This window comes from Amphibalanus amphitrite, unplaced genomic scaffold, assembly GCF_019059575.1.
Source record: "Amphibalanus amphitrite isolate SeventyFive unplaced genomic scaffold, NRLGWU_Aamphi_draft 000963F_arrow, whole genome shotgun sequence".
In the NCBI taxonomy this organism is placed as follows: Eukaryota; Metazoa; Arthropoda; class Thecostraca; order Balanomorpha; family Balanidae; genus Amphibalanus; species Amphibalanus amphitrite.
This window is the reverse complement of record NW_024882457.1, coordinates 190267-216804: the sequence shown is the minus strand read 5'-3', so window position 1 is coordinate 216804 and position 26538 is coordinate 190267. Positions and strand designations below refer to the sequence as shown.

At 49.0% G+C, this 26538-nt stretch overlaps 1 protein-coding gene and 1 long non-coding RNA gene across 2 annotated transcripts; one reads left to right on the top strand and one right to left on the bottom strand.

Annotated features, from left to right (window-relative positions):
* Nucleotides 1–8279: 8279 nt before the first annotated feature.
* On the top strand, nucleotides 8280–9167 carry LOC122368634 (carbonic anhydrase 9-like). The gene has a single exon (XM_043342774.1). The coding sequence runs from the start codon at nucleotides 8280–8282 to the stop codon at nucleotides 9165–9167; it is 888 nt and encodes a 295-aa protein (XP_043198709.1).
* A 3489-nt stretch (nucleotides 9168–12656) lies between these two features.
* Nucleotides 12657–14501, bottom strand: LOC122368629. Its single transcript, XR_006254271.1, has 2 exons — nucleotides 14297–14501; nucleotides 12657–13145 (listed from the first exon to the last, which is right to left on the bottom strand). It is a non-coding gene; the product is annotated as an uncharacterized LOC122368629 (long non-coding RNA).
* Nucleotides 14502–26538: the final 12037 nt, after the last annotated feature.

Here is a 26538-nt window from a genome sequence, read left to right as displayed (position 1 = left end):
AGGTGCAGTTTGGTACACACCCTTAAAGGTGTTCCAGGGGAATAAATTTTTTTCTCAGTGCACGTCTAACGATCAAACAGGCAACCGGATACAATATTCCTGATGTTTAAAAGCCAGATCAATAGTAATAATGCAGTCTTATCGATTGATGAAATATAGAGGAAACAGCTGTTTGTGACCCTAATATGTTAGAGGGTCAAATAAGCTTCAACGTAAAAATACATCGGCCATGTGTTGCTGCTAAAGATAAAGTATTTGACGGATTCAACTGCACGGGTCAGTTCATAAAGCCATTTTCAAAATTGTTCTCTCTCTCTCTCTCTCTCTCTCTCTCTCTCTCTCTCTCTCTCCTCTCTCTCTCTCTCTCTCTCTCTCTCTCTCTCTCTCTCTCTCTCTCTCTCTCTCTCTCTCTCTCTCTCTCTCTCTCTCTCTCTCTCTCTCTCTCTCTCTCTCTCTCTCTCTCTCTCTCTCTCTCTCTCTCTCTCTCTCTCTCTCTCTCTCTCTCTCTCTCTCTCTCTCTCTCTCTCTCTCTCTCTCCTTCTCCCTCTAACTTCCTGTCTCGCCGTGTTATTGTTTTGCTGGAGTACCCTTCATAATAACCCTTCAATAATCACAAGCACCTGTCGACGATTCGGGCCCAGAGCAGGTAAATGATTAACATCCGATCGTTGGGGTTCACGCTTGGAGAGGCCAACAGCAAAATTACTTCGGATGGGTAATAACTACCTACCACCCATACCAATGACAGCTGAAAAAAATGTCTATCGCAAAAACAGCTCAACATTAGAAATTCAGGCCGTTTCAAAATGTCGTTTTAACCCTCGCCGGACCTATTGGTTTTCTACATACGCGCCGGCCGAGGGGGGGGGGGGTACGACCCCCCCCCCCCACGCCGTTTCGCCCCTGGTGGAGCTAGCGCGTCGCGGAAAAAACGAGCGTGTGCGCCGTTACGAGACGCAGAGATTGGTACCCGATTTTAAGGTCCTAGGTCAAACGGTGACCTCTGAGGTCAGGTCAAGTGCCCCAAGGTACGGTTCAGTTTTTGGTGAATAACTTCGCAAAAAACGGCCGCAGAGCGCCGATTTTGGCAGCATCGTGTTCGTCTCGCTCAGGCGCGTCGAATGATATACTTTCTGTCCGGGTTAGGTCAACTTGGGGTGTTGACCTCAGGTCAAGGTCAGGTCAGCACCCCCAGGTCACGAAGTTGATCGAAAGAGGTCATGTTGCATATCATTCGATTCGGCAGGTCTTCCTGAGTCCATTGGTGGCTCTCCCGACTCGCTAGCTCAATTTGAGCAAGAGTTATTGACGAAAACTAATATGACCTTGATGACGTCATAAATGACGTCACGCAAGGTCAACATTGCAAAAGTGACGCATCTAACCTTGCAAGGAGTGCATCAAATCACGATTCTGTGTGATTGAGATAGTTGGAGATCGTTCCCGGCGCCAGAATAGCAGTTTTCATTTTTCCCCATTGACTTATAATGGTGAGGTCACAAAAATGACCTGACCTCATATGACCTTTACGAAAAATCCGAGATATACAAGTTGTGGGACTCATAATGGATACTAGATCCTGCAAGTTTCATTTCCCTGTGACATCTCCTCTGGCAGTGAGGGCGTTGCGAAGTTGCGACATCTGAACACCGTGCAGAGGTTCACTTATGACGTCATAGGTCAGTGACCTGACCTGACCCGAAAATGCGGTCGGTGTCAAAAGATCCGGCTTGGATCAAAGGTCAGGTATGCCAAGTTTCAGCTCTCTATCGCCAGCGTGTTCGGAGCTATCGCGAAAAAACCCTATGGGGGGGCGGCACCCGCCCCTCCCCCCTCGGCCGGCGAGGGTTAAAATTCAGGCCAGTTCAAAATTCAAAATACAAATGCAAAATGCAGTTTTAAAAGCATTGACCTTACTTATAAATTGCTAATCGTATAATAATCTCTACACTCCAGCTTAGAACGCAATTAAGTTAGATTTTGTCAGAATTTTCATAACTTCGACCGACCCCCACCAAACACGATTTGGCAGCACTGTAATGAGGCCTGCTGGGCGTGAAGTTTTCCCTTCACCATAGGGTTTACACACAAACTGGTCAAAGTTTGAACCAGGATATACTAGTCTAAAAATGCAAAAAACGAACAAATTTTGGCATCAATAGATTCAGCATTTCATCGTGTGCCTCAAACCGTCCATCATTTGGCCTCAAAGGAGGTAAAAATTGTTCAAAATCGAAGTTGAAAAGATGCTTTCTGAGCACACACACACACACACACACACAATGTTTATTAAGGAACCAAACATACATAAGAAATAAAGCATAATCAATGAAACATACAGTACAATAATTAACAACATAAGCGTGATAGCAGAGTGGTGCAAAAGCGCAATCGCTTGACTCGAGGCACCACTCTGAAACATAAGATAAAACATGTGAAACAACCGCCGCCGCCGCTGGCCAGTCGCTCATGAGCGGTAAATTTTGATGGTTCCAACAGCCGCCTAGCTCACGGGATCGCATGATGAAATTTTGAATAAATCAATTGATTACTTCGAAAATCTGCTTGTTTTAGTTAAAAAGGTTTGGAAGATGTATGCCATATCACGACTGCCCTCGCCACTCAAGCGATGTCCGTGAATTAGCATGTTGAATTTCCGGTCAGGTGAATAGTTTGCAAAATTCTCTCCGAGAATACGAGAAGCGTTATCGATTAGTTCTTTTCTTTGGGCATCATAATTTTGGCAGAATAGTACGTAGTGACGTACATCCTCTTTGAAATGACCACAAGAACATTCAGGCGTATCTGTTTTGTTTATTTGAAATAGATGTGAGTTTAAGCAAGACATATCAGTTCTTAATCGGGTATGTAAAATATTTCCGGTCTTAGAGCCAATTTTGTAGTAGTCTGGGGGTTTGGGCACCCCTAGTCGCTGAAGGATTTCTTTTTTGAAGGATGTTTGAGACAAGGATCTTAATGATTCTGGGAGGTGGTTCCATGTTTTAGCTGTTGATAGAAAGAATGAGGATTGGTAGGATGCGGTGCGGTGTGGTTGGTTGGAAAATTTCCCTGGGGATGTACGGAGCAATGGAATACAATGGGTTCAGGGTTCTGTTTACCTTTTTGCAAATTTCATTGATATGCTGATGAAATCGTAAGTCTTTTGAAAAGGTCATTCCAAGATGAGCGTGATTTTCGTGGAGAGCACATAATCTGGTAGCAATCACGTGACCTGCTATAAGCAGCTTATCGATAATTTACAAACATAATTATCAATATGCTGCTTTAAACAACATTAATCATACATTTTGAGCTTTCAGTACTTTAAATAAGGTCAAAACATCGCAAAACACAAAAGTTAATACAATAGTCACGTGGGTGTCAGGAAATGTCACAGGTGCGTTAAATTTGTGACTGGGGCTTTACTTTCAAACATCGGATCTACCTGTTTCTTATAGGTATCTTGACTTCGACCACCCACCCATACTCAGTCCAGCACTCGAAAATGCCCGCTCACACTTGAGCACGTACCTTTTTGGGCGGCGCTCCTCTGTGTCAATGCCGCTGCCGTTCTGCCTTCACTGTCACACTGAATCAGACACGCGACAGCACCCACGCACCACAGACAGAATTGGCGCAGAAATCACACCACTGGCACCCAGCCAGGGTCGGCCGCAGTTTTCACGGAAACCTCGGAAACCGCCCGAGGTGTTTCCCACGTTTCCCACGTTTTCGTTCCACTGGAGGTGCCCACGAACACTTTCGTCTTGTTAGGTCTTCGTGGAGGTCTCAGTCGACCAACTAAATCACCTTCTCCTTCGGCAAACGGTCACTAATTCCGAGCTCAAATCGGAATAAGTTTGTTACCGATTCGGACTCTGTATTCTGATTCCGTTAGGGGATTCGACCTTAAGAAGTAGAGACCAAAGTACTTCTCAACGACCTTCTCCACTCACGGAACCCACAAATCGGATTTATTCCACTGCTGATCACACAGCAGTTTGTCGCTGATGGGTGCACCCCACGGACCACCAAGAGAGTGGCCCTTACCGAGCTGGTACGTCCCCGGCGACCCCTGGCTCGTACCTCACCGGATCACTTCTCTGTCGATGTTCAAACGTCCGACGAAGCCGAACACTGTCACACTAATCAGTATTTGATGAGGCGTCAGCAATCACATATTCACTCAACACTCCCTCTCTTGGTCCATCAGCAGCCAACTCCGTGATGCTTCTGAGCTTCTTCAACTCTCGGAAATCCCGTGCCAGTCTGAGCGCTCCCCAGACTCAGCCCGACACCGCCGCCGAAATCCGAAACCTCAGACGCTCTTCGCTCACCCCCGTGAAACGCAACACCACGAATTTCGCGGCCGGTACGGAACAACAAAGTCGTCTAGTCTTCAGTCAGCCTAAGTCGTATTTCATCAGGATCACTTCAAAAACACCCGCAGAGACCACCGTAGGCCACCGTCAGACCATCCACAGACCACTAAAAGACCACTCAAATACCATTCAGAGACCACTGACGAAACCAACACTAGCTGTACCACTGCTGACGGGAGGATCGTCGCGACCGACGGCCGTCGCGGTCGACGCGGCGCGACCTGTGACCCGTCGTCGGCGGTCGCCGGAGGCGAACTGCCGGCGGCGGCGGAGGAGGCCGCCGCTGGCGGAGGATAGCGCTCGGTCAGGGGTATCGACGCGGTACGGCCGTCCGCGCGGCCCGCCGCCAAACTGCCTCCTTGAGCACGCGCTGATGCAGGGGGAGTGGGGGGGGGGGCAGGTGAGAGAGGATGAGTGTTGACATTTGGTGGATCGAGTTTCAATTGCAGATGTCCTTCATGCATGTTTCATGGTGAGGCGAATGGTCAAGGGACCAAAGAGCTTCAGGTAACTTATTCGCATCGCGCTGGAAGACTAAATGAATTGAGAAGATGTAGCTTCTGCACCTGCCTGTTGCGTGAATGAATTTCCCAGACTAGTTTGAAATGGTGAAACCACGACGAAATACGCCATGCAATACTTAAACATTAAAAAAGGCTAGCATTAACTATAAGCGAAGTTAACAATAAGACAGATCCGCAATTAGAAATGTTCGCAGAGCAATAGCATTTGATAACAACATTTTATCTGAACAAACGGCAGCATTACAAAAGGTTGTTAAATTGATATTAAATTGTCCCGCTTGAACAGAAGTAACAAGTGACAGGCGTCTCTGAAAACAATCGTGGACCAAACAGCTTGATGTCAATCACGAGACGCATCTCTTTGAAAAGAAGTCCGACTCAGAACTGAGAAACCACATGAACAGCGCGTTAGGGATAACTCCAAGGGAATGCACATCTGACACAGCTATTGTTTGCAAAGAAATCGAACCAATAATGTTAAAAAAGTCCTAACAAAATAAGAACATCACGCAAGCTGTGCGTTTCCACTCACTTACAAACAGGCGTACAAGTGGGCCCTATTCTTTTTCTTTTTGCAATTTCGGTCAATTAGCTGAGGACGTGTAGTATGGCCAGATGATCTCAATGCAAATGTAGCGCTTGAGATAGATTTCAAACGACTACGTCTAAATCTAGCAACATGAGGGCCGGGGCAGATGACCTTGAACATGATCAGCCTAGGACTCCAAACGCACTGCGGTTCAGAGTTCAACAGTTACTGAATTGTCGGCAGGGCTTTGATTTTCGGCTCTTCAAACTGCAAACATCGTCAAAGTGCGGCGACTCGGCGACTGAAGATTGCTGGCAAACATCTCGGGTGCCGGAAATCCTACTTTGGAGTGGATGATACGCACGGCATCAGATGTGCCGCACAGATGCAGACATTGATATGCAGACGGTCTATCGATGGGTTACGTAGGAATAGGAAAGCGCAGATCCGCTCCGTAGGGTAGAGTACCTATGTTCGGAGGCTTTTTAGGCATCTTGCAAAATATTGTGTAGGTAAATTTGAATGCGTCTTTATTTTTGCTTGTATACGGGGCAGGGCTATTGGTCAGATAAGTAAGCGAATAGCAAACCTAACTCGCATAAAACCGTGATTCCCTACTAGACTTTACGCCGATCAGAAATGGTATGGAACGAATATTATTATGTCAGATCCGATGAAAATTTTTCAAAGGGTTAGTACGCTGTCTTTTCCATTGTCGTTCTTTTGTCACTGCATAGATAGACAACTCGAGAAAACGCAATGTTCCAAGACATTCCGTGTCGAGTTCATTGCTGAAAACGCACCCATGAACAAACCGCTTAAAAGTAAATGTACATTCAACTATGTCCTGTTCGCCAACCGAAACTCACTGAATGAAAGGCCAATGAACCCTCAATTTCTTTATCACAAAAAGCATGTCTTGTGCTGCGTGGCATTTTGACATTTTGAGCCTTGCATGTCAATGGCGATGCAACTACATACAAGTTGCATTGGCATGCATGCTACGTCACGTGAATTGCACAGAACATGTCTCCTAGGAGACAAATGGTCAAAAATGGGGATTCTGGCATCGAAACTAGGTCACCGGGAAAATAGCAGCGCATTGCTACCGTCTGCAGAATATTGTAAAAAGAAAGACTGATGAGGCAGCTCACAGCAAGACTTGCGCACACAAGACTTTGGTGAATATACAGCGGGGTATTCTTCATTTTCCTCACACGCGCACTGCACGAATTCCCGATAATTTTCCTGTATTCGACTGATATGCGATACCCACAAACAGTTTTAATTGCGTCAAATTTAGGAATTTTGACATTTCTTTTTTGACTGAGCATCGATATGGTTTACTTAACTGAAGGTTAGCTATGGTTCTTGGAGGTCAGCTATGGTATTTCTGAGCATTATTAATAATGTAGATCAGAATAAGAATTCTGATGACGGTGCAATATCGAAATATATCAATTTAGTTTTAATTATTTCAATTTGCAACATATAACATGAGCATAAGGTTATTCACTCTATTTACGTTAGCTATGGTAGGTACATGTCGGGAGGAGCTTGTCAAGGCGTGTTACGCATGGGTATATAAAAGGTATTCAAAAGCTCAGCAACAAATATCGAGATAGAAGGATGCGGAAGGGACGGGGGAAACCCGAAACGTCATTTAGGTACACCCAATGTAAGTTAGCTATGCTTTTATATGTGCTATGAAATATAGCACAAAATATACTTAGCGATAGTTTCATCTTTGATACGAAATAAATTATTTTAAAAACAAGGGATCATTTTTTTCTTCGCTAGCTCCATCATTAGCGTTCCATTGTACTCTTCCAGACAGGCATTCGCCTTGGGCAGTCTCCATCATATATCTAAAGTCACATTGACAACAGCATTGTTCAAGGCGGCTTTTCAGCTTATTTTTATGTACTCAGCGGTTAAGGCTTGTTAATGACAAACAACGATAATCCATTCTGGTTACAAGAGGAAGCACTATCTTCTTTGCCACCAAGAATTGTTGATGTTGTTCGGTATAAGTTGGCTAGTGAGGCAAACTTATAAGCTAAACGCTATTGATGAGCATGGTTGCATAAAGCGAAAAAAAAAACCTGAGAAATAAACTTTGACACTAAGGCTTCTTAGTTGTGCCCAAGCATGTTAGCGAGACTAAACTTGACAAGGTTAAGCAAAGTTGAATACAGGCTGAGCAATCATAGAAGAAATTAACTCACTATGGGAACAGAACCGAGCAATTTTTCATTTATTTGGAATCAATACGACCATTTGGTTAACGGCGGTATAAAACAGCTTTGACCGCTAAAATGACCTGTTAATACTTAGCAATACGTCTACACGCTAAACACATTCCAGGCTCGCATGAGTGAAACAAACGCGAAAACGCAACCCACTCACTGCAACGGTCGGGCTCGATATTTCCACACCAAAATAAAAACCCAGAAATACCGTTCGTTGTTGGAATAGCTGAACCGTGAACGCATTGTCTTCAAGGCATCTGAAGGAAATTTCGTCCAAGAACTGCACCTGTAGTAAGTCAGCAAACCTGACTACACTCATCCACGGCGCTTCGCTTTTCCCCGGTCGCCTGATGGGAAAATCACTCTGCAGCTACTGACGCGGCGCGGTGGCATACTTTTGCGTTAATTTTTGTCCAGTTTGCAGCATCTACGTCAGGAGTATATAACAGAGGATCCGTGGTCAACACGCCACATTGGTGAAACACTCAGCAGAGCTGACAGAGACAGTAGTGCGCGGGCACGCACTCCGTCTGTCGGGTGAACTGGGCGATCTTTGTGAGCCCTTCGGTCGCTGGTCGACCTATTCACAGCCATGCTACCGTGGTGGATAGTGCTATCTCTCCTCAGAACTCAGTCCAATGACGCACCAGTGGATACATGGGATTATACGGATACAGAGGCGTGGGGTCACCGGTACCCCCTCTGCAGCGGACCTCTTCAGTCTCCGATCGCGCTCAGAAAGGACGAGGCGTCCACAGCGGCTCCTCCGAGGGTAGTGGCCACAGCAGCAGCCGTCGAGTGGGAGGTCGAGGTGAGGAACACCGGCAGGACCATCGTCATGAACATGACGTACGACCCGAGGAGTCGGGAGACACCTCGTCAGGCTCCTATCCAGCTGGTGTCGCAACAAGAGCCGCTGTTTGGTACCTTCGACCTTGGCGAGGTACACTTCCACTTCGGGAACGTCTCTGGAAACCCGGGCTCCGTTCATGCCATCGGAGATCGCTTCTTCGACGCTGAAGTTCACTTCGTCTTCTTCGACAACAGTTTCGAGAGCAACGATCTGGCCGCGCGTGTGCCGGGAGGGTGTGTGGTCATCGCCATACCCCTAAACCGCGAGGGAAGGTACCAGCGGAGACAGCTGCCATTCCCCACCCTAGGCCTCGAGCGTCGCATCGAGGCGGTCTCCGCTAGAGGAGACTACTTCACCTACGACGTCAACCTCACCAACATGAGGGAGATGCTCAGCGTGGCGCTTAGACGCGTCTACATGTACTCGGGAAGTCTCACGACTCCGCCGTGTAACCCAGTCGTGATTTGGTTCGTGACGGCCATTGAGACGTCTGTGAACGCCGTCTTCTTGGATCGGTTGATAACGGGGGTGTACAGGGACCGAGACAGAAGGGTGCTGATGGGCAACAACTGGAGGCCGCTGAGGGAGAAGGGCAACCGCACCGTCTACACGGTACAGTCCAACTGAGAGAGAGAAACTGCTCATCATACTGAAAAGGAAGCTACATCGTCTACATGGTACAGACTACAGAAGTCTCAAAGGGAAACGTCATCATTCAGTGACATGGGGAATATTATCATCCAATCTAGGAAGAAACTGCACACTCCAAGTGAAAAGGAAACTACATAGCTACCTACAAGACACAATACAACTGAGAGGGATCATCATCATCATCAAGCTGAAAGAGAGAATTCATTAGGAGTTGGCATCCAGCGGAGAGGGGACTTCAATTACCAGCTGAGCGGCAACGTCATCATCCGATGAAAGTGAAGGAAGTACGGCGAGTTTGGACCTAATGACTGATGAGAGCTGTATGACTGTGTACGTAGTGTGTAGCGTGTATATACTTGGGTACAGTGTGAGTCAATAAACTGTATTGCCAGGGCTTGGAGATGCAGATCAATGGATTGAATTTCTCGGAAGGAACCATTAGGTAGCGATCTGTATTGCTATAATATTATTGTTAGTATTTCGTTTTACGTTCAATGGAAACGGGCACGGGGAAGGGAGGAAGGCAAGGGGGCGATGCAATGTTGATCGGCGATCGCAATGATGAGTGCTGTTTTGAGACAGGCGTGACACTTCTTGCTGACGAAATATTATCGCTAGGAAGAAAGGTGAGAAACATCTTCACTGCACAAACCACTGTATGGCAAACAAATGACGATGCATGTGCGCAATGTATAATACGCTGATGCCAAGCGATCTTTGTTGTTCAGTATCCTACCTAGCGTCCGCTGTTACAAAAACTTTGCATTTTGCAAAATAATACAACTACTGTCTACGGACAACAATTTTGGTTTGAAGAAGGTGAATCGTAGCGAATCCTCTCTGATTTTTTATTCATTTATAAACGGTGTTGCCTACCGAAACACAAATCTCGCGTTTCACAAGTCGCATGTACGCAAAAACTATCAGTCTCGTAGGGGACAGACACAAGTAAGCCGCCTATCACACAGAAAATTCGTTTCTGGATTGCCCCGACTATCATCATAAACAACAGACGTCTATTTCCATTACGCCTGTATCTTTTCCGGTATTTGGCCACATCGTTTTCTCTATGCCATCAGCGGTGGTGTAGTTATTTCCCATAGGGGAGGACCACAGGCACAGGAACATTAGATGACTGCCATACACATGTACCATTTCCTTTTTTACCACATGCCGAGATATCCCTTTAACATTAGCACGTGCATTTGGGAAATGGCTTCGGCCCGCCTCGTCTAATGTTGAAGGTATTTGGGAAACGATTCGGCCCTAGGGCTTTTTGATTTTCCCAGACAAAGTTTTACTGGATATTCTGAGCGGAAGAACCAATTTCAAAGAATATATTTACGGATTGTGTGTTCACTAACAGCAACAGCAAAAGTAAGTGACTGTGCGTTTACATGCTTTTGCTGTCAACGTAATTCAACTAAACGTTATCGTTCCAATGCCAATGTATTTATTGCTGCAGAACATGGTCGGAATAATCATTATTTCTACATAATGCACGCAAAACACAAACAATTTAAATGCGTGAAGCATCTTAACGTGCCACAATGAAACATTTGATATTGTTCCAGCTGGGTTCCAAGACGCGTTTGATTCAGCGTTTCACCCAATTTTTAGTTTTCCTCACGGTTTCCTCACTCCTGCTGGCTCCATATCTTTATTCTAACTTCTGGCGTTTCACCATCTTCATCCTCAGCTTTTTCAAACCCTAAATAAGGGAAGTAGGAATTTCATCTTTCATACTCAACGCAACCTAATAATGAAAAACACAAACAAATAATCACATCACGGTGACTATAAATATGGACATAGTATTAATTTAATATTAACACAATATTAAGATTAAAGTGTAAAATATCAAATGAATATGATATTAACCCTATTAGTGGCAGGCTCCTGGCTACCCCATATTAGTGGCAGGGGGGGGGGGGCTGTTTACGACCCCCCCTTGATATCTCGAGATCTAACGGGCCGATTTTCAAAATTCAAACGGCATTCGATTTGGCTCAACGAGATCTACATTTCTAAAAAAATGTTAATAGGGATGAACTTGAAATTTTCAGGGAATGTGCCCAATTTAGTTTTAGGAAAAGTCAGAAAATGTCAGCATCGTAGCTTCAGCGGTTTCGGAGATATTCCCGAAAAACCTGAGGGGTGGATAAAAACAACCCCCCCCCCCTGCCACTAATAGGGTTAAACTGTTGCGCCGGTACGGCATGTGGTAAATCTCTTCCCAACCTTGGGCTGTGAAAATGCGTTTTATTCACCTCGGTTTTTTGCTACGGACCTCGTGCCTACCGGCACTCGGTTCTCCGCACAAAAACCTCGGTGAATAAAACGCATTTTCCCAGCCCCGGTCGGGAATATATATTCTAGACCGGGCCTGGAAGAATGCATGCGATGTATTTGAAGGAGAATATATTTATGTTGGTCACTAGTGGATCCAATAGGAATGGGGCATTAGGGGCATTTTTATTCCCGCGACATTGTGAAATATGATAGTCGTACTTGCAAGAGAAAATTCAACTTACAAATCGTATAACATAAAAAGCTTGCGTTATTTTCACGGCAACGCATGCGGCATGAGGTAGGGTTATAGCATGGATTACCTACTACCTGGATCGGCAACTCCGCGGAATTCCCATTGTATTGCGCGACCGCCCGAAAGTGCTGCCACCTATCGAGCAGACTGATCCCTGCTAAGGACAGCCCGCCGCCGCCGCCCAGTCAGACAGCGGCCGATACCAGCAAAGTCCGAAAATGACCGGCAAGTTACATGGCCTGAACCAGCCGCGGCTAAGTTTGGCATAGGCCAACAGTGTCGGGTTCCGGAAGAGCGGTCCAGGGCGGTTCCATAGACTATGTATCGTTTTGGAAAGAATGGTGTGGTGGGTCGTTTACCGAGCGCGACTGGCCGATTTTACCTCAGCACGTCGTATTGTTAGCTCTCATGGCCAGGCCAGGCGCCTTCTGCCAGCTGCCTGAAAATACCTTCGATCAAACGACTTTGTCTATCACTCGGGTTGCCCCTGATCAGCTTGAGCATTCCAACTCAGTCGTCGGTAGACCGCAGAGGAAATGTGCCGTCCGCCGTGAAACATCCAAATCATTGCTACAGCCATTTTGACTGACTTATAAAGATCAAGACAAATGCTGTCATATCGATTAACGAATATCTGCACCACTGACAATTTCTATCAAGAAGCATTCCAGGATTATAAGCTTACCATACACCGTTTCGTTAAAAAACTGTTTCCATATTGAACTTATATTTGCCGTCGCACGAGCGAATTGCCTACTGAGTACAGGCTGAAACCGATTCTTTCCGCAGTCAGAAATCATGTGCGAGACCGAGAGCCTATTCAAATAAACCCCGGTCGCACTCGCATCCATAACACGCACCTCCTTGCGTGCGATTGATGCTATTGCAACTTAATGGATTTGAATAGGTTCTCGTGTGCGATTTCCTGACTGTGGAAATAGTCTGTCTCGGCCTGAAGTTCAGAATTTAACACAGGTTCAATGACAACTAAGGTGAACGATGACACACAATGTATACAATGCATATTATTGCATAGACTGATAGGTAGGTTTCGAGAAACGACGTGCCACATGCCTACTAAACGGTGTCGTAGCACCAAGTTGGTTTCCAATTCACACCTACCACCAGAGTATATCGGGAATAAATGCAAACACGATGCACACGAACGCATTATCCGCTCAATGGGTATGCCCGTAGTGGGTATGTTAGTCAGTTACAAACGCTGTGATACCTTAAACATTTTCGGCCGAGCCAGTTCACAGTTCACACCCCGGCTGCCTGCTGCCGTCACGTCACACGTGTCCGCAGTGGGCGTGCACCTGCGAGTGCGTGCATCATAATTCACATCACAAATCACAGGATGCCAATTCAAGTCAGCACACCGTGGAAACTGAACCCATCTCTTTGATCTGAAACGAAGAGTGAGAGAGGGAAATTAGATACCTGAGCATACCGTAATGAAATGGAGAGTGAGGGCATTCCAAGGCAAACTGTTTCCCCACAACATCACAAAAAGTATTTTACATTGCGATGATGTTGGCAAAAAATAAAATAAATAATACCTTGACAAGATACTCCCAAACAAAAGTACCCAAAAGCTTAACACCTTATCTGCTAGGCTTACATAGTTTAAAATGGCTTTATCTTACTTAAATCTATCTGCTATCTACACACAGTTTGGCTAGCACTCGTTCTAAAAAGGTGATTGTTATATATCATTCAATAGAGGGAAACTCACAAACTTCTTCGTACTACTCTGGACCTTTTGGCTTTGAGAAAAGAAGGAAGCTGATGTCAGGGACCAGGGTCGGCACTCTTTTGTCATTTGTGGTTGACAATGGCACTGGCTGCCATTAGGCTTTCTTTTTACTGTCAAATGGTTCAGTTTTTCAGGCTGAGAACATGATTTATTTAAATGTGTTTTTTTTATTCAATATCATTCAACTATTTATGAAATCAGGGCATTGGCAAGCAGGTTATAAAAATTAGCTGAAATGACATGATGCCAGTCAACTGCTCCTGAAGTGTGTTGCACTCTAGTCAGCCGTTCAGAGAAATACGTAGGAAACTGATATGGGTGAGCAGTGAGTCTGAACAGTGAGCAGTTGACCAATTTATAGGTAGGTATTGGCACTACACAATATAAAACAGAAACCATTTTCAATAGTTGAACAAATATTGAGTTAAAAAATAATGGCACACTAACAGATTTTGCTAAACTAAAAACTTAACAAAAACTTAAGCAATTCACAACTAACAATGCATCATCCACCACCTATCATGCGCTGCCAAGACTGAAATTGTATCACAAGCAAAACCATGGCTATATCAGCGGCATGTATAAGCTTGAGATATGATGTGTCAAACATATAACAAACATATAAAAACATAAAATTAAACATATAAATAAGTGATTAACCATTCAATTACGGAAATTATACGATTTTTAACGACATATGGCGAGAAGCAATGTGCGCCAGTATCGTCAACAGCCGCTCTTTACAGTCATATTTTAGGCCACTCAGACTCTCCAACCACAAAAAAACCTTACCAATCTTACCTTGCCATCTTCCTCCATCTTCTGAAACCTTCCAATCTGCTCCAAAGGGGCTTAACTTTTCAAAAAACAAGGCAAACGATCCTACGACGCGACGCCGACCATTGTTTTGAATAGCACCCGCTCCCCCGCGTCCTTAGCGCTCGACACCACTGCCACCTAGCGGTGGTCACAAACATCGAGGAGTTGCCGATCCAGGTACTACTTCATCCATGGTTATAGGTAACATTCACAATTCATATCGCTGCAACAATGCAAGGAAATGAAAATGAGTAATGACGGTATGATAACAGCGCTTACCTCTTACCGGATTCCACGCTGATGATCCCGGTTTATGCAGACGAAGATTGCACGCTGTACCTCTTCGGCGACGGCATATCGTCTTTGTTGCGGCTCGAAACCAGCCACGCAAATCTAAACGCACAACGTAAGCACACGCACTTGCAGCGCACGCAAAATACGCGCACAAACCACTATAAAACACTTATTGTTCTCACTTCACTCCTTGCACACCCCTCAACAGCACGTAGGTATTATCCCCTTGGGCACTGTCACACAACTGTCCAGTTGTCCACCTGAAGACCCGACCTTTTGACCTTGAACCTGCTATACGCTGGCAGCGAGCCAAAACAGGTCAGATGCGCGCCGCGCGGCGCTTGACCGCACGTGACAACAAAACGTACCGAAGCATCGAGCAACTTCACGGGCAGCGAAGCGTTGCTAAAGTAACCTAACCAGGCCTGCGGCATAGGCGGCGGAACGGGGAGGGCACCGGGGCACCGTGCCCCCTTTGATTTCGGCATTTTAATAAGCCCTTTGCCCCTATGGGCGTTGCATGGAATGGGACCAAAAGTCGGCAGTGCCCCCCCCCCCCCTTAACCCTCGCCCGCACATGGGGGGGGGGTGGTTGCCACCCCCCCCCCCAGGCAGTCTTTCTGCTCTGCACTCAACATTTTTAGAGCTAGAAGGCTGATTTTTCGTATAGCTGCTCGTCTATCCTTTCTTGATGTCCACTGAAAATTTCAAATTTCTGTGATTTTTGGTTTCGGAGATATGACCTTGTTTTTCAGGTCATGTCATGACCCAATTGGCCAATTCTCAACATCTTGCGTTTGCCATGGGCCTTGTGAGCTTTTGACACCCTGATTTCGGCCTTTTTTGCCAGTCTTACCTCCCACCTGTCATGGAACATGTTGTTCGACGATGCACAGGGGTCAAGGTCAGGGTCAAGGTCAACCTAGGTCATCTAAGATAATTGCGTTTTAGGCAAGCTGAATTTACTTTTTGTGAAGTTTTTTTTGACTGCATTTTTGGTAAAAGCTTCTCAGATCATGATTTCATGTGATATGGACCCAAAAACAATCGGTGCACACATCAGTATACACACAGACACACACAGACATACAAACACATATAATTGACCTTGACCTAACTTGACCTGAAATGACCTCAGCAGCAAAATTCTGGTCGGATAGTGTGACAAAGAGGTTCTAGCTGGCTTGGCACCAGAAAACAGCATCGTCATCGGTATTTGATAAGCAGCGCACTTGATATCCAACGGTGACCCAAAACAGCAACATTTTTTAGTTTGACCTGACCTGGAAGGTCAATGACTGACCTGAGAAGGTAAAACTGGGTATCATTGGATTCGTCTCTTCCCAAAGAATCTTTTTGGTCTTTACTGCTAAGCTCTATCTCCAACAGGAACGAAATGGCGCGGGGGGGGGGGGTGGCAACCACCCCCCCCCCCCCCATGTGCGTTCTAGGATGGGAAAATGGCATGTGCGGGCGAGGGTTAATTGAAGGTGTTCCGCCGCTACTGGCCTGAGCGCCCTGAGGGGGCGGAGATGGCCAGTTGGGGCAATAATAATATACATAGTGGGTCAATCGAGCATCATCAAAGGAGGCATGATAAAAGTAGACACCAGACAGATAAGATGTTTGGGACTCAACCAAGCTTTAGAACCGAATCATTCTCTGTCGCCCTGATGGTCTCGGGGAGGGGGGGGGGCATGGGGTTATGACCTTCCGTCCTTCAAAAACGATTTTTATCCCCATAGCTAAGTGAGATTCGACCAAACTATTTTCAGCAAGACGCGTTCAATATTCCGCATTCGGTCCTCTCCTTCAATCAACGGTAGTTAGTCTTTGAGACGGCGCCGGCAAACTTAAAATTTCAAGTCATTGTCGGGCTCCAATTCAGATGCAAATTCACCTCAAAGGAAAGCGAGAACCATCCTCCCGTAATGCATGGCTACTAGAAGGCAAACGAATTTCAAACGATATCAGAGCTACGCACGAATGGTTTCATTTTGTATCAGCGAGGCAGGTTTAGATGGAGATTTACAATTTCGGAATAAGATTTGATCGGTTATCATCTGCTTATGATCTACAAAGCTGATATGATTCACAGCGCCGCGCCTGCTCTCAGTATTTTCTCTCCTCATACAGACAATCCAGGTCCACCACCTGGATGGATATTCGACGATTCCTCGTCTCCTCCAGCAAGCCCCAGCCGAATTCTCACAGCCCAGTAGACCATCAGCCCGGCTGGCTGGACCGGCTGAACCGGTACTTTGCGGACGTGGGCTCGACAGTCGCAGAGGAGCTGGCAGCTGCGGACACCGGAGAGATGCTCAGGCCACGCCCGCCACGAGTCATCAGCGGCGCCTTCAGCCCCCGGCCGGCGACTCTCCCGGAGCTGTCCGCGGCACTCCAGCGCATGAGCCCATCCAATTAAAGCTTGCGGAGATGACGGCATCACCATCGCCATGCTTCGGATGACCTTCCCCGTGATCGGCCCGCACATCCTTCACGTCATCAACAGCAGCATCACCCGAGCCGAGTTACCACCGTCATGGAGAACTGCTTCCGTTGTCCCCATACACAAGAGTGGCGATAAGGACAATCCCAGCAACTACAGACCTATATCAGTGTTGTCTGTGGTCGCTAAACTCTGTGAACGCGTCGTGTGCACCCAGCTGATGGACTATCTAACCGGTCATCATATCCTCTGTGCGCAGCAGTACGGGTTCCGCCCCGGACAATCCACGGAGGCGGCCCTGCTCGATGCTGTCGGTCACATCACCGATAACATCGACGGAGGGCGCGTGACTTCACTCGTCACCGCTGACACCTCCAAGGCGTTTGACAGCGTCGAGCATGGTCGCCTCTTGGAGAAGCTGGGGTGGTACGGTATTGATGACCGGTGGTTCCGTGCATGGCTTTCCGACCGCACGCAGTCAGTAAGAGGTGGATCGGGTGCTGAGCTGCCGGTGACGCATGGGGTGGTGCAGGGCAGCATAATGGGCCCAGTGTTGTTCCTGGTGTTCTCCAATGACTTGTCACAACACGTGCCGCATGGGAGGCTTGTTATGTACGCCGACGATGCCCAGTTTATAGATTCAGACTCGCCAAGAAACCTGTCAGAGCTTAAATGCCGCGTAGAACAAACTGGTCTGTAGCTCTCTGCTGGTTCACGCAAAATAGGCTAAAGATAAACCCTTCGAAGACCGAACTGCTTATCTTGAGATCCTCACGCCAAAATGATAATGTCAACTTCACCGTCAAATTCGGCGAGTCGGAAGTCGTGCCTGTGCAGTCGGCGAGGGTCTTAGGCGTCAACATCGACTCGTGCCTGACGTGGGAGCAGCATGTGGCTGCGATCACTCGCCGATGTTACTGCATTCTGATAGGGCTGGCCAGAATGCAGCGTCGTGCGCCGCGTGAAACAAAGCAGCTGTTGGTCGAGGCACTGGTATTCCCTCATCTGCAGTACTGCATGTGCGTGTGGGGAAGCTGCACAAAAAAGACCCAAAAGCACAGACTTCAGAGATGCATGAATTTTGGCGCCCGCATTGTCACTGGTCTTGGCTATCGTGAACACATTTCCGGGACACTGCGAGAGCTTGGATGGCGGGTGATCGAGGACATGATAACTGAGCGTGACCTGTGCGTCATGTACAACCTGAATCATGTCGAAAGCGCCCCTGAGCTTCTCCACTCACGCATCACCCACCGCTCTGATGTGTCTGTGCGTGAAACGAGAGCGTCACGTGACGGCGAGCTGGAGGTGCCGCGGGCCCGCACAGAGTTTGCCCGTCGGTCGTTCTTCAATCGGGCGGTGAGAGCGTGGAATAGGCTACCGCTGAGTGCGAGAAACGCGTCTTCTCTTCCTGTCTTTAAAAAGTGTATCGCAGATGCCTTTTAAAGGGTGATGCAAATGTGGATTGATAGGAAAATGCTTTTACTTGTGCTACATGACGTGGAACGCTGAAAACCCATTTTATGGATGTATTCCTAAATATATGATATGATATGAAAGCTACGTGGCAAGGTGTCAGTACTGTCTAGTGGCACTATACCTGTGCAGATTGAGGAGGCCTGCCCCCTCCCCATTTTCGCTAGTGTTTCGTTTAGCTGGACCAACTGCGTTTTAGGTTACCAGTAAACGGCCGGCTTCACAGAATCGTGCGCTTGGGCATGGGTGCGTGCTTGCACACTGCGTCTCTCTCTCTCTCTCTCTCTCTCCTCCTCTCTCTCTCCTCTCTCCTCTCTCTCTCTCTCTCTCTCTCTCTCTCTCTCGTCTCTCTCTCTCTCTCTCTCTCTCTCTCTCTCTCTCTCTCTCTCTCCCTCCCTCGCACTAAAGAGCGCCGGAAAACACCATTCTCAACTCGGGACATTTGTAAAGCCCGCGCATGTAGGAATAGGTTTTCCTGGTCGACGGGCGCCGCGTCGGAACGCGAGGCTGGCTTTCACCTCGGGCGGGCTGACCGTTCCGACTTCCCGCCTCGAGCTGGGTTATAACGCGTGAGCGCCGGCCGATCGGGGCTCTCGTGTGGTGGCTTCGCTCGAGGTAGGTGTCCCGCTGACCCGGAGGATGGGGCTTTGTGCTCACCCCGCCTCCCTAGCTAGGCTAGGAGCAAGGTAAAGTAAATGTGTAGATTGCGCGTGTTAGGGTATGTTAGGCTAATCTGCGCGTTTATTCTGAGGCGACATAATTTCCCGTAGACGTACATTCCCGAGCAGTCTTGTTTCATTCTTTGGCGTTATACTTGTTTTATGTAAATAATAACGGAGCAGAAATCTTTATCTTGTTTGGCAGAGAGAGACATTCGAGACGAGAGACGAAAGACGGAGATAATGAATGAGTCACGGAGTCAAAACATTTAACGTAACATAAATGTAATATTACGTTCCTTGCAATTAAGACGGTGTATTGCACACCGCAACCCACGAGGGCTCGCGACCCACCGTGCGGCAAAGGTGTTGCATTCCCTGACCACCGGATGCTAAAGTAAAGTAAAGATAATAGTTGGACCACCACGGCTGGGTGGCAGACGGCTGTTGGAGGATTGCACGGGTGTCGGCGGTAGCGCAGCCGCCGGCATCACGAGTACATTACATAAATTTGGTGCATCGGCCGGGAATCGCTGTTACGTGTGCACATTGCTCAAGTCGGCAGTGACCCTTCTTCTGATATGGAGAAGCCCGTAAGTCTCGACCGAGCAGGCTAGTTCGCGTGCACAATCATGTCAGTCGGTGTGACCCTTGTTCAGCCACTATATAAGTCTTAAACTGCGTTAGTTGGTTGGAGAAGCCCGTAAATCCGCGACCCAGACACCTGTTGTTTGGGCGGCATGTTGTGCAAGTCGGCAGCGATCCCTTCTCTTGATATAGAGAAGCCCATAAGTCTCGACCGAACTAGCTTGTCTTGCGTGCGCTTTGTGCTGTAGTCGGTGTGACCCTTGTCCGACCGCTATATAAGTCTTAAACTGCATTAGTCGGTTAGAGAAGCCCGTAAATCTCGACCGAACAGCCCCAGTCGATGTGCCGATTTAATTTGCTCACTCCGTGAAATATTCATTACTCAGGGACAATCGAGCGAGCCAGCCACCAAAAATTCATTAGGAAAATTTTGTTGACGACTGCAATAATAAGACATCGGTGAGAGGAAATATCTGACAGATAAACGGCGAACCGTATGATTGATTGATGAAAGTATATGATTGATATAATTGAATGTTGTGCGAGTGATGAAATTGAAATGTTTTCGTCACGGATAAAGGCTGTGTCCTGACGAGAACTTCAATTATTGTTATGCCTGATATCTAGTGTTATGTTTGAAATGCTACGGAACTTTGCTGTGCTTCGTTTCTTTCTAAAAACTATAAGTGGTCAATTCAAACTTTGCTGACAGGCGTTAAATTGTAATACTTTATAAATTCGTAATGATATGATTTTGACAGCAATGTACAATTTTCGTGATACGTAATGTGGTTTTGTCATTGAAACTGATCACTTCACTCGTCAAAATCATTTGAAATGCCGGTTAAATTATTACCTAAACATTCACTAAGCGAGCTGTTAGAATTAGGACCATGTTTCCTCAGAATTATTTGTAAATTTTGCATTTAACCGTTCAAAGATTATTTCACCGTTTTACTGTTCTTATTCTCTCATTCACTGATCGGGAATCATTGAAATTCTGGGAAACATTCTGAATAAGGTATTCATAAGGAAATGTCAAAATTGCCATATTTTGCTCATAATTCTCTTGAATTATCGTAATTGAACATATTGATTATTTCCCATTTTACTATAACTGGGGCTAGGCTCACTGATCGAATATAAATTAATTGCCGGTGAAACTTTAAAATCACTAGGTGGAAATGTCAAACTTGTCTGTTTAACTCAAACCTTTGATAAATAATGCATTTTGCCGTATTAAATCGTTTCACCGTTTTAATCTGTTCGCTTCGTACAGGCTTTTGTAATCGTTTACTTTCATCGAATGCTGCAAGTCGTTAACTTTAACTAATTTCATTCACTTGACAAATGTGTTATGGATACGTATTGCCCGAAATCTATATTTAAAACGCTTTATTTTATTTGTAAAGCTCGATTAAGACGGTAGGAATGTAAATTTAATTACCAATTACTTCTTGATTTTCCGTTTACGTGCCTAAGCCGACGTTTTAAAACGTTCAAGTAACAAAATGAATCGCCGTTTAACATCAGCTTTGTGGGAATGTTAGTTTATTTACCCTTACGCGCTTTACGCCAGTGTTCTACAAGATTCATGGACCTAATAATATAAGATGTCGTTTTAGTTTAAATCCACTTCATTTGCCTGTAAATGTATCAAGATAAAGCAAATTTCAAACTTACTCACATTTTACTTGCATATCGTTTAAATTGTTATAACGTTTCATTATGCTTTTCATTGTTGGACGAAGGCTCACCAGTTACATTAAATTGCTTGTCATAATTTGAGGTATTTGATTTAAAATAAAACTGTCAGCATTGTTCAGGTTATGATTTAAGCATAATCTGGTTCAGTTTCACAGTTTTAATTTCATTTTGCGTTGATGATAATTAATTGAGCGATACGGCCCTTATATGCGTTTCTTAATTCTTCGGGAACCGTTCCTGTGGATCTATCTCTGGTTGATGCTTCCCCGCTCCCCGGATTGACAGCCGCCAACGAGCGAAATAGTCCTTTCGTATTCGAAGAACTGAACTCAGAGCCGAATACCAGTTTCGCTATTCTGTCCTTATCCCCAGCGCCGGCGCCGCCCGCCCAAATTGATCGTTGGTCACCGACCTAGCCGGTGTATTTGCTGTTTGGCCCGTCGTCCCGGATTATTCCAGCGCCGCTGGGTATGCGTCGGAGCGCTGTAATGGCGGAGACTAGTGGAATGCGGTACCGCATTTCCGCAGACTATTATCCTCCATGGGCGAAATGCGCCAGAGCCTCGTCTCCCAGTCAATTCCATCCCGGTCCCGCTCATTATCTCAGCGATCAGTCATTTCTTCTTCCTGGTTCGCCCAGTTATCGGCGCTGCGCCGCACGCACATTCGACCCGCATCTCTGCGCTCTCAGCGATCGGTCATTTCCTCTTCCTGGCTTTCACAGCCATCGGCGCTGCGCCGCACGCACATTTGACCCGCTTCTCTGCGCAGTGGGAGTCGAACCATGTCCCACTTTCTCTTTCTCCAGATCCCACGCATCATCTAATCACTTCCCCGCTCGCCATGTGCCAGTGACGGTGACCCGACCCACAGTCGGCTCTGTCGCTGTACCGTTACCAAAGGGCCGGCGACGAGAGATACCGCTCTGAACTCAGTTTAGACGGAAATAAATTTAAATGACTTGTTTGTGCAAAATTTCATGGCCCATTCAGCATGATCATACCGACCATTACCTGTGACCACTGGCAATGTCGCTCTAAACTCAGTTTAGGCGGAAGGAAATTTAAATGATTTGTTTTGCGAAATAAATGGCCCGTTTAGCATGATCATACCGGTCAGTACCTGTGACTACTGAGACGGCCGCTCACGTGGTCAGGTCGGATGGTCGACTGTGACGTGTTAAACGTACAATTTCGGAAAAGTTCAGTCTTAACCGATTTCTCATGGAATACAAATTTCATTAACGATTGAAGCTTGCAGATTTTAAAGTCCGACCATCAATCGGAAAAAGGGCCAAGAATTACGGACAATCATCCGCGGTGTTGTGATGTCACGCCCCACGGCCGATGTTAGCCGTCTTTAACAACCAGAGGTGCCCCTATAACCGCGGCTGGTATGTACCGTTTATCCTTCCTTCTATCCAAACCTCTCTCCTGTCATCAGGCATATTTAAATTAAGCATGTGCTCTGTAACTGGTTGATTAAAAGTATGAAACGTTGAATGTGCGAAGTGTAATGAAGTGTTCTGTAAATGGTTGATTGTTCGCAAACGTTTAAATGTGGAAAGTGTGATGAATATGATGTGACTGACTTAGCTAGGCATTGCGTGATGAACGTTTTTCCTGCCGAGTTGTTTTGTTTTATCGTCAGGTGCGCGGCGGGCGATCTCCGAGAGCCTCCGACGGATGTGGAGGACAGATCGCCTGCACGACAGGGAGCCGCGCCGCCCTCGGCTCCGTCAATGTCGCCGTCGGGAAGCAGATAAGAGAGAGTAGAAGTCGTCGCGGTAGCAGAGGAGAGAAGGAAGTAGATGTCGCCGTCGGGTAGCTGAGAAGAGAAGAGAGTAGAGGTCGTCGCGGTAGCAGAGGAGAGAAGGAGGTAGATGTCGCCGTCGGGTAGCAGAGAGGAAACGAGAAGTAGATGTCGCCGACGCGGTAGCAGAGAGGAGACGCACCTGCGCCGTCGGTCCGCCGCGTCATAGAGAGAAACAAAGGACGTCGCCAGGAGGCGTCATCAGCTGCGCCGTCGGCAGAGGGCGCCGCAAAGTGACGGCGGCGTCGCCAGCATCACCGCCGAGTGAGGGAGCGCCGCCCCGCCGTCCGCCGCGATAGAGAGAGGAAGTCGCCGCGCCGCCGCGAGAGAAGAAAGAGGAAGAGAAATGGAGCGGGGGACCGCTTCCGCCGCGAGTGGGGAGAGAAGCGGTGTCGCCAGGAGAGCGTCGCCGCTAGCGCCACCAAGTGGCAGAGGACGGCGCGACCATGAGGGCGCCGACGCCGGAGTACCGCGCGTCGCCGCCGCGAGCGACGCCCGCCGTCCGCCGCGGTAGAGATGAAGAAAGTAGCAGCAGATGACCAGAAGTAGCAGCAGATGACGTCGTCGCGGTTGAAGGAAGTGAACAGAAGTAGCAGCAGATGACGCCGTCGCGGATGAAGGAAGTGAACAGAAGTAGCAGCAGATGACGCCGTCGCGGTTGAAGGAAGTGAACAGAAGTAGCAGCAGATGATGCCGTCGCGGTAGCAGGGAAGAGAACAGAAGTAGCAGCAGATGACGCCGTCGCGGTAGACATAGAAAGGAAGAGAACAGAAGTAGCAGCAGATGACCAGAAGTAGCAGCAGATGACGCCGTCGCGGTGGAAGGAAGTGACACAGAGGGCATCGCCAGCTGAGGGCGCCGCCATCCGAGGGCACCGCAATCCGTCGCAGCGCCGTCCTCCGCGAGTCTAGAGAATAGCGGTGCCGCAAAGAGAGCGTCGCCAGCTGAGGACGACGCAAGAGGGCGCCGCTGCCAGAGCGCAGAGCATCGCTGTCCGGCCGCGCGTCGCCGTCTCGCTCCGCCGTTCGACGCAAGAAAGCAAGAGATGAAGAAAGCGTCGCCAGCTGAGGGCGACGCAAAAGGGCGCCGCCGTCCGAGGGCGCCGCCATCCGAGGGCGCCGCCGCCGGAGCGCCGCACCGCCGCCCGCCGCGATAGAGAGAGGGAGTCGCCGCGCCGCCGCGAGAGAAGGACGAGAGAGGGTGGAGGCGTCGGTCGGAATGTCGGAGGCATCACGCCGTCGTCCGCCGCGCGCCGCAAGGAGAGAGGAGGTGTCGCCGAGAGAGCGCCGCCGCTAGCGCCTCCTAGTGGCAGCAGTCGGCGCGACCATGAGAGAGTCACCAGCCAAGGACGCCGCCGCCGGAGTACCGAGCGTCGTCGCCACGGGCGCCGCTGCCGTCCGCCGCCTGAAGCGAGCGAGAGAGAGCGTCGCTGCTAGCGCCACCAAGTGGCAGAAGACGGCGCGACCAAGAGGGCGCTCGCCGAGAGAGCGTCGCTGCTAGCGCCACCAAGTGGCAGCAGACGGCGCGACCAAGAGGGCGCTCGCCGAGAGAGCGTCGCTGCTAGCGCCACCAAGTGGCAGCAGACGGCGCGACCAAGAGGGCGTCACCAGCCGAGGCCGCCGCCGGTGGTGGAAGACCCTACGACTACAGGTGGCGCTGCGGGCGGCCTGCTGCTTGGTCAGCCTGGGAGCCGCCAACAGAGGCGGCTCAAGGAAAGGAGCTGCTGCGCCCGACCGGGCGCTGCCCCCTGCGGTGGCAGCCAAGCGTTGCCACCCACCACTGCGCCCCACTACGGCGATCTGCTGCTGCAGCCCGGGCTCCGCCGCCCACTGCTGCGGTCCGGGCCCGCTGCCTGCTGCCGGCTGCCTGCTGCGGCCCGAAGCTGCTGCCTGCTGTCTGCTGCCGCCAGCTGCCGGCAGTCTGCATGAACCGGCTGCCTGCCCGCTGCTTGCTGCGGCACAAGAGAGACCGCCGGCTGCGGTCCGAGCACCGTCCGCTGCCGGCTGCCTGCCCGCTGTCGGCTGCCGCGGTCCGAGAACCGCTGTCTGCAGCTGCTGCTGCACTGCCGCCCTACTGCGGCGGCCCGAGCCTGCTTCCTGCTGTCGGCAGTCTGCCCGCTGCCTGCTGCGACACAAGAGAGGCCGCCTGCTGCGGTCCGAGTACCGTCCGCTACCAGCTGCTGCCCTCTCTCTGCAGGCTGCTTGCCCGCTGCCAGCAGCCCGCCTACTGCGGCCCGAACCGGCTGCACCGGCTGCCTGCTGTCTGCTGCTGCCCGCTGCCGGCTGCCTGTCCGCTGCCGGTTGCTTGCCCGCTGCCAGCAGCCCGCCTACTGCGGCCCGAACCGGCTGCCTGCTGTCTGCTGCCGCCCGCTGCCGGCTGCCTGCCCTCTGCGGGCTGCTTGCCCGCTGCCAGCAGCCTGCCTGCTGCGGCCCGAAGCTGCTGCCGGCTGCCTGCCTGCTGTCTGCTGCTGCCCGCTGCCGGCTGCTTGCCCGCTGCGGCCCGAAGCTGCTGCCGGCTGCCAGCCCTCTGCCGGCTGCCGCCCGCTGCCGGCTGCCTGCCCTCTGCACGCTGCTTGCCCGCTGCCAGCAGCCCGCCTGCTGCGACCCAAAGCTGCTGCACCGGCTGCCGGCTGTCTGCTGCCGCCCGCTGCCGCAGACCAGGGAATGCCCCCCCCAGAGGTGGCCGAACGCTGCTACTCTCATGCATCTGAATGTCTGATCTGAGTATATGTCTGATGTCTGTAAATATGTCTAATGTGTGTATGACTTGCTGTTGCTCCGCTTGAAGGCTGCTCCGTATCCCTGCTACTATGTTATCGCGATCTGTGCATTTCGGAACGTCTTAGTCTGTCGATTGTAAGGCTTTACTAAAGACCCCCTCCCCGGAAGTAAGGGGATTTAACCCACCTTGCGGAGAAGGGGGTATTTATGTAAAGCCCGCGCATGTAGGAATAGGTTTTCCTGGTCGACGGGCGCCGCGTCGGAACGCGAGGCTGGCTTTCACCTCGGGCGGGCTGACCGTTCCGACTCCCGCCTCGAGCTGGGTTATAACGCGTGAGCGCCGGCCGATCGGGGCTCTCGTGTGGTGGCTTCGCTCGAGGTAGGTGTCCCGCTGACCCGGAGGATGGGGCTTTGTGCTCACCCCGCCTCCCTAGCTAGGCTAGGAGCAAGGTAAAGTAAATGTGTAGATTGCGCGTGTTAGGGTATGTTAGGCTAATCTGCGCGTTTATTCTGAGGCGA

Excerpts from the sequence above, each read along its gene's own strand:
- LOC122368634 (XM_043342774.1), top strand. The coding sequence starts at position 8,280 with ATGCTACCGTGGTGGATAGTGCTATCTCTCCTCAGAACTCAGTCCAAT.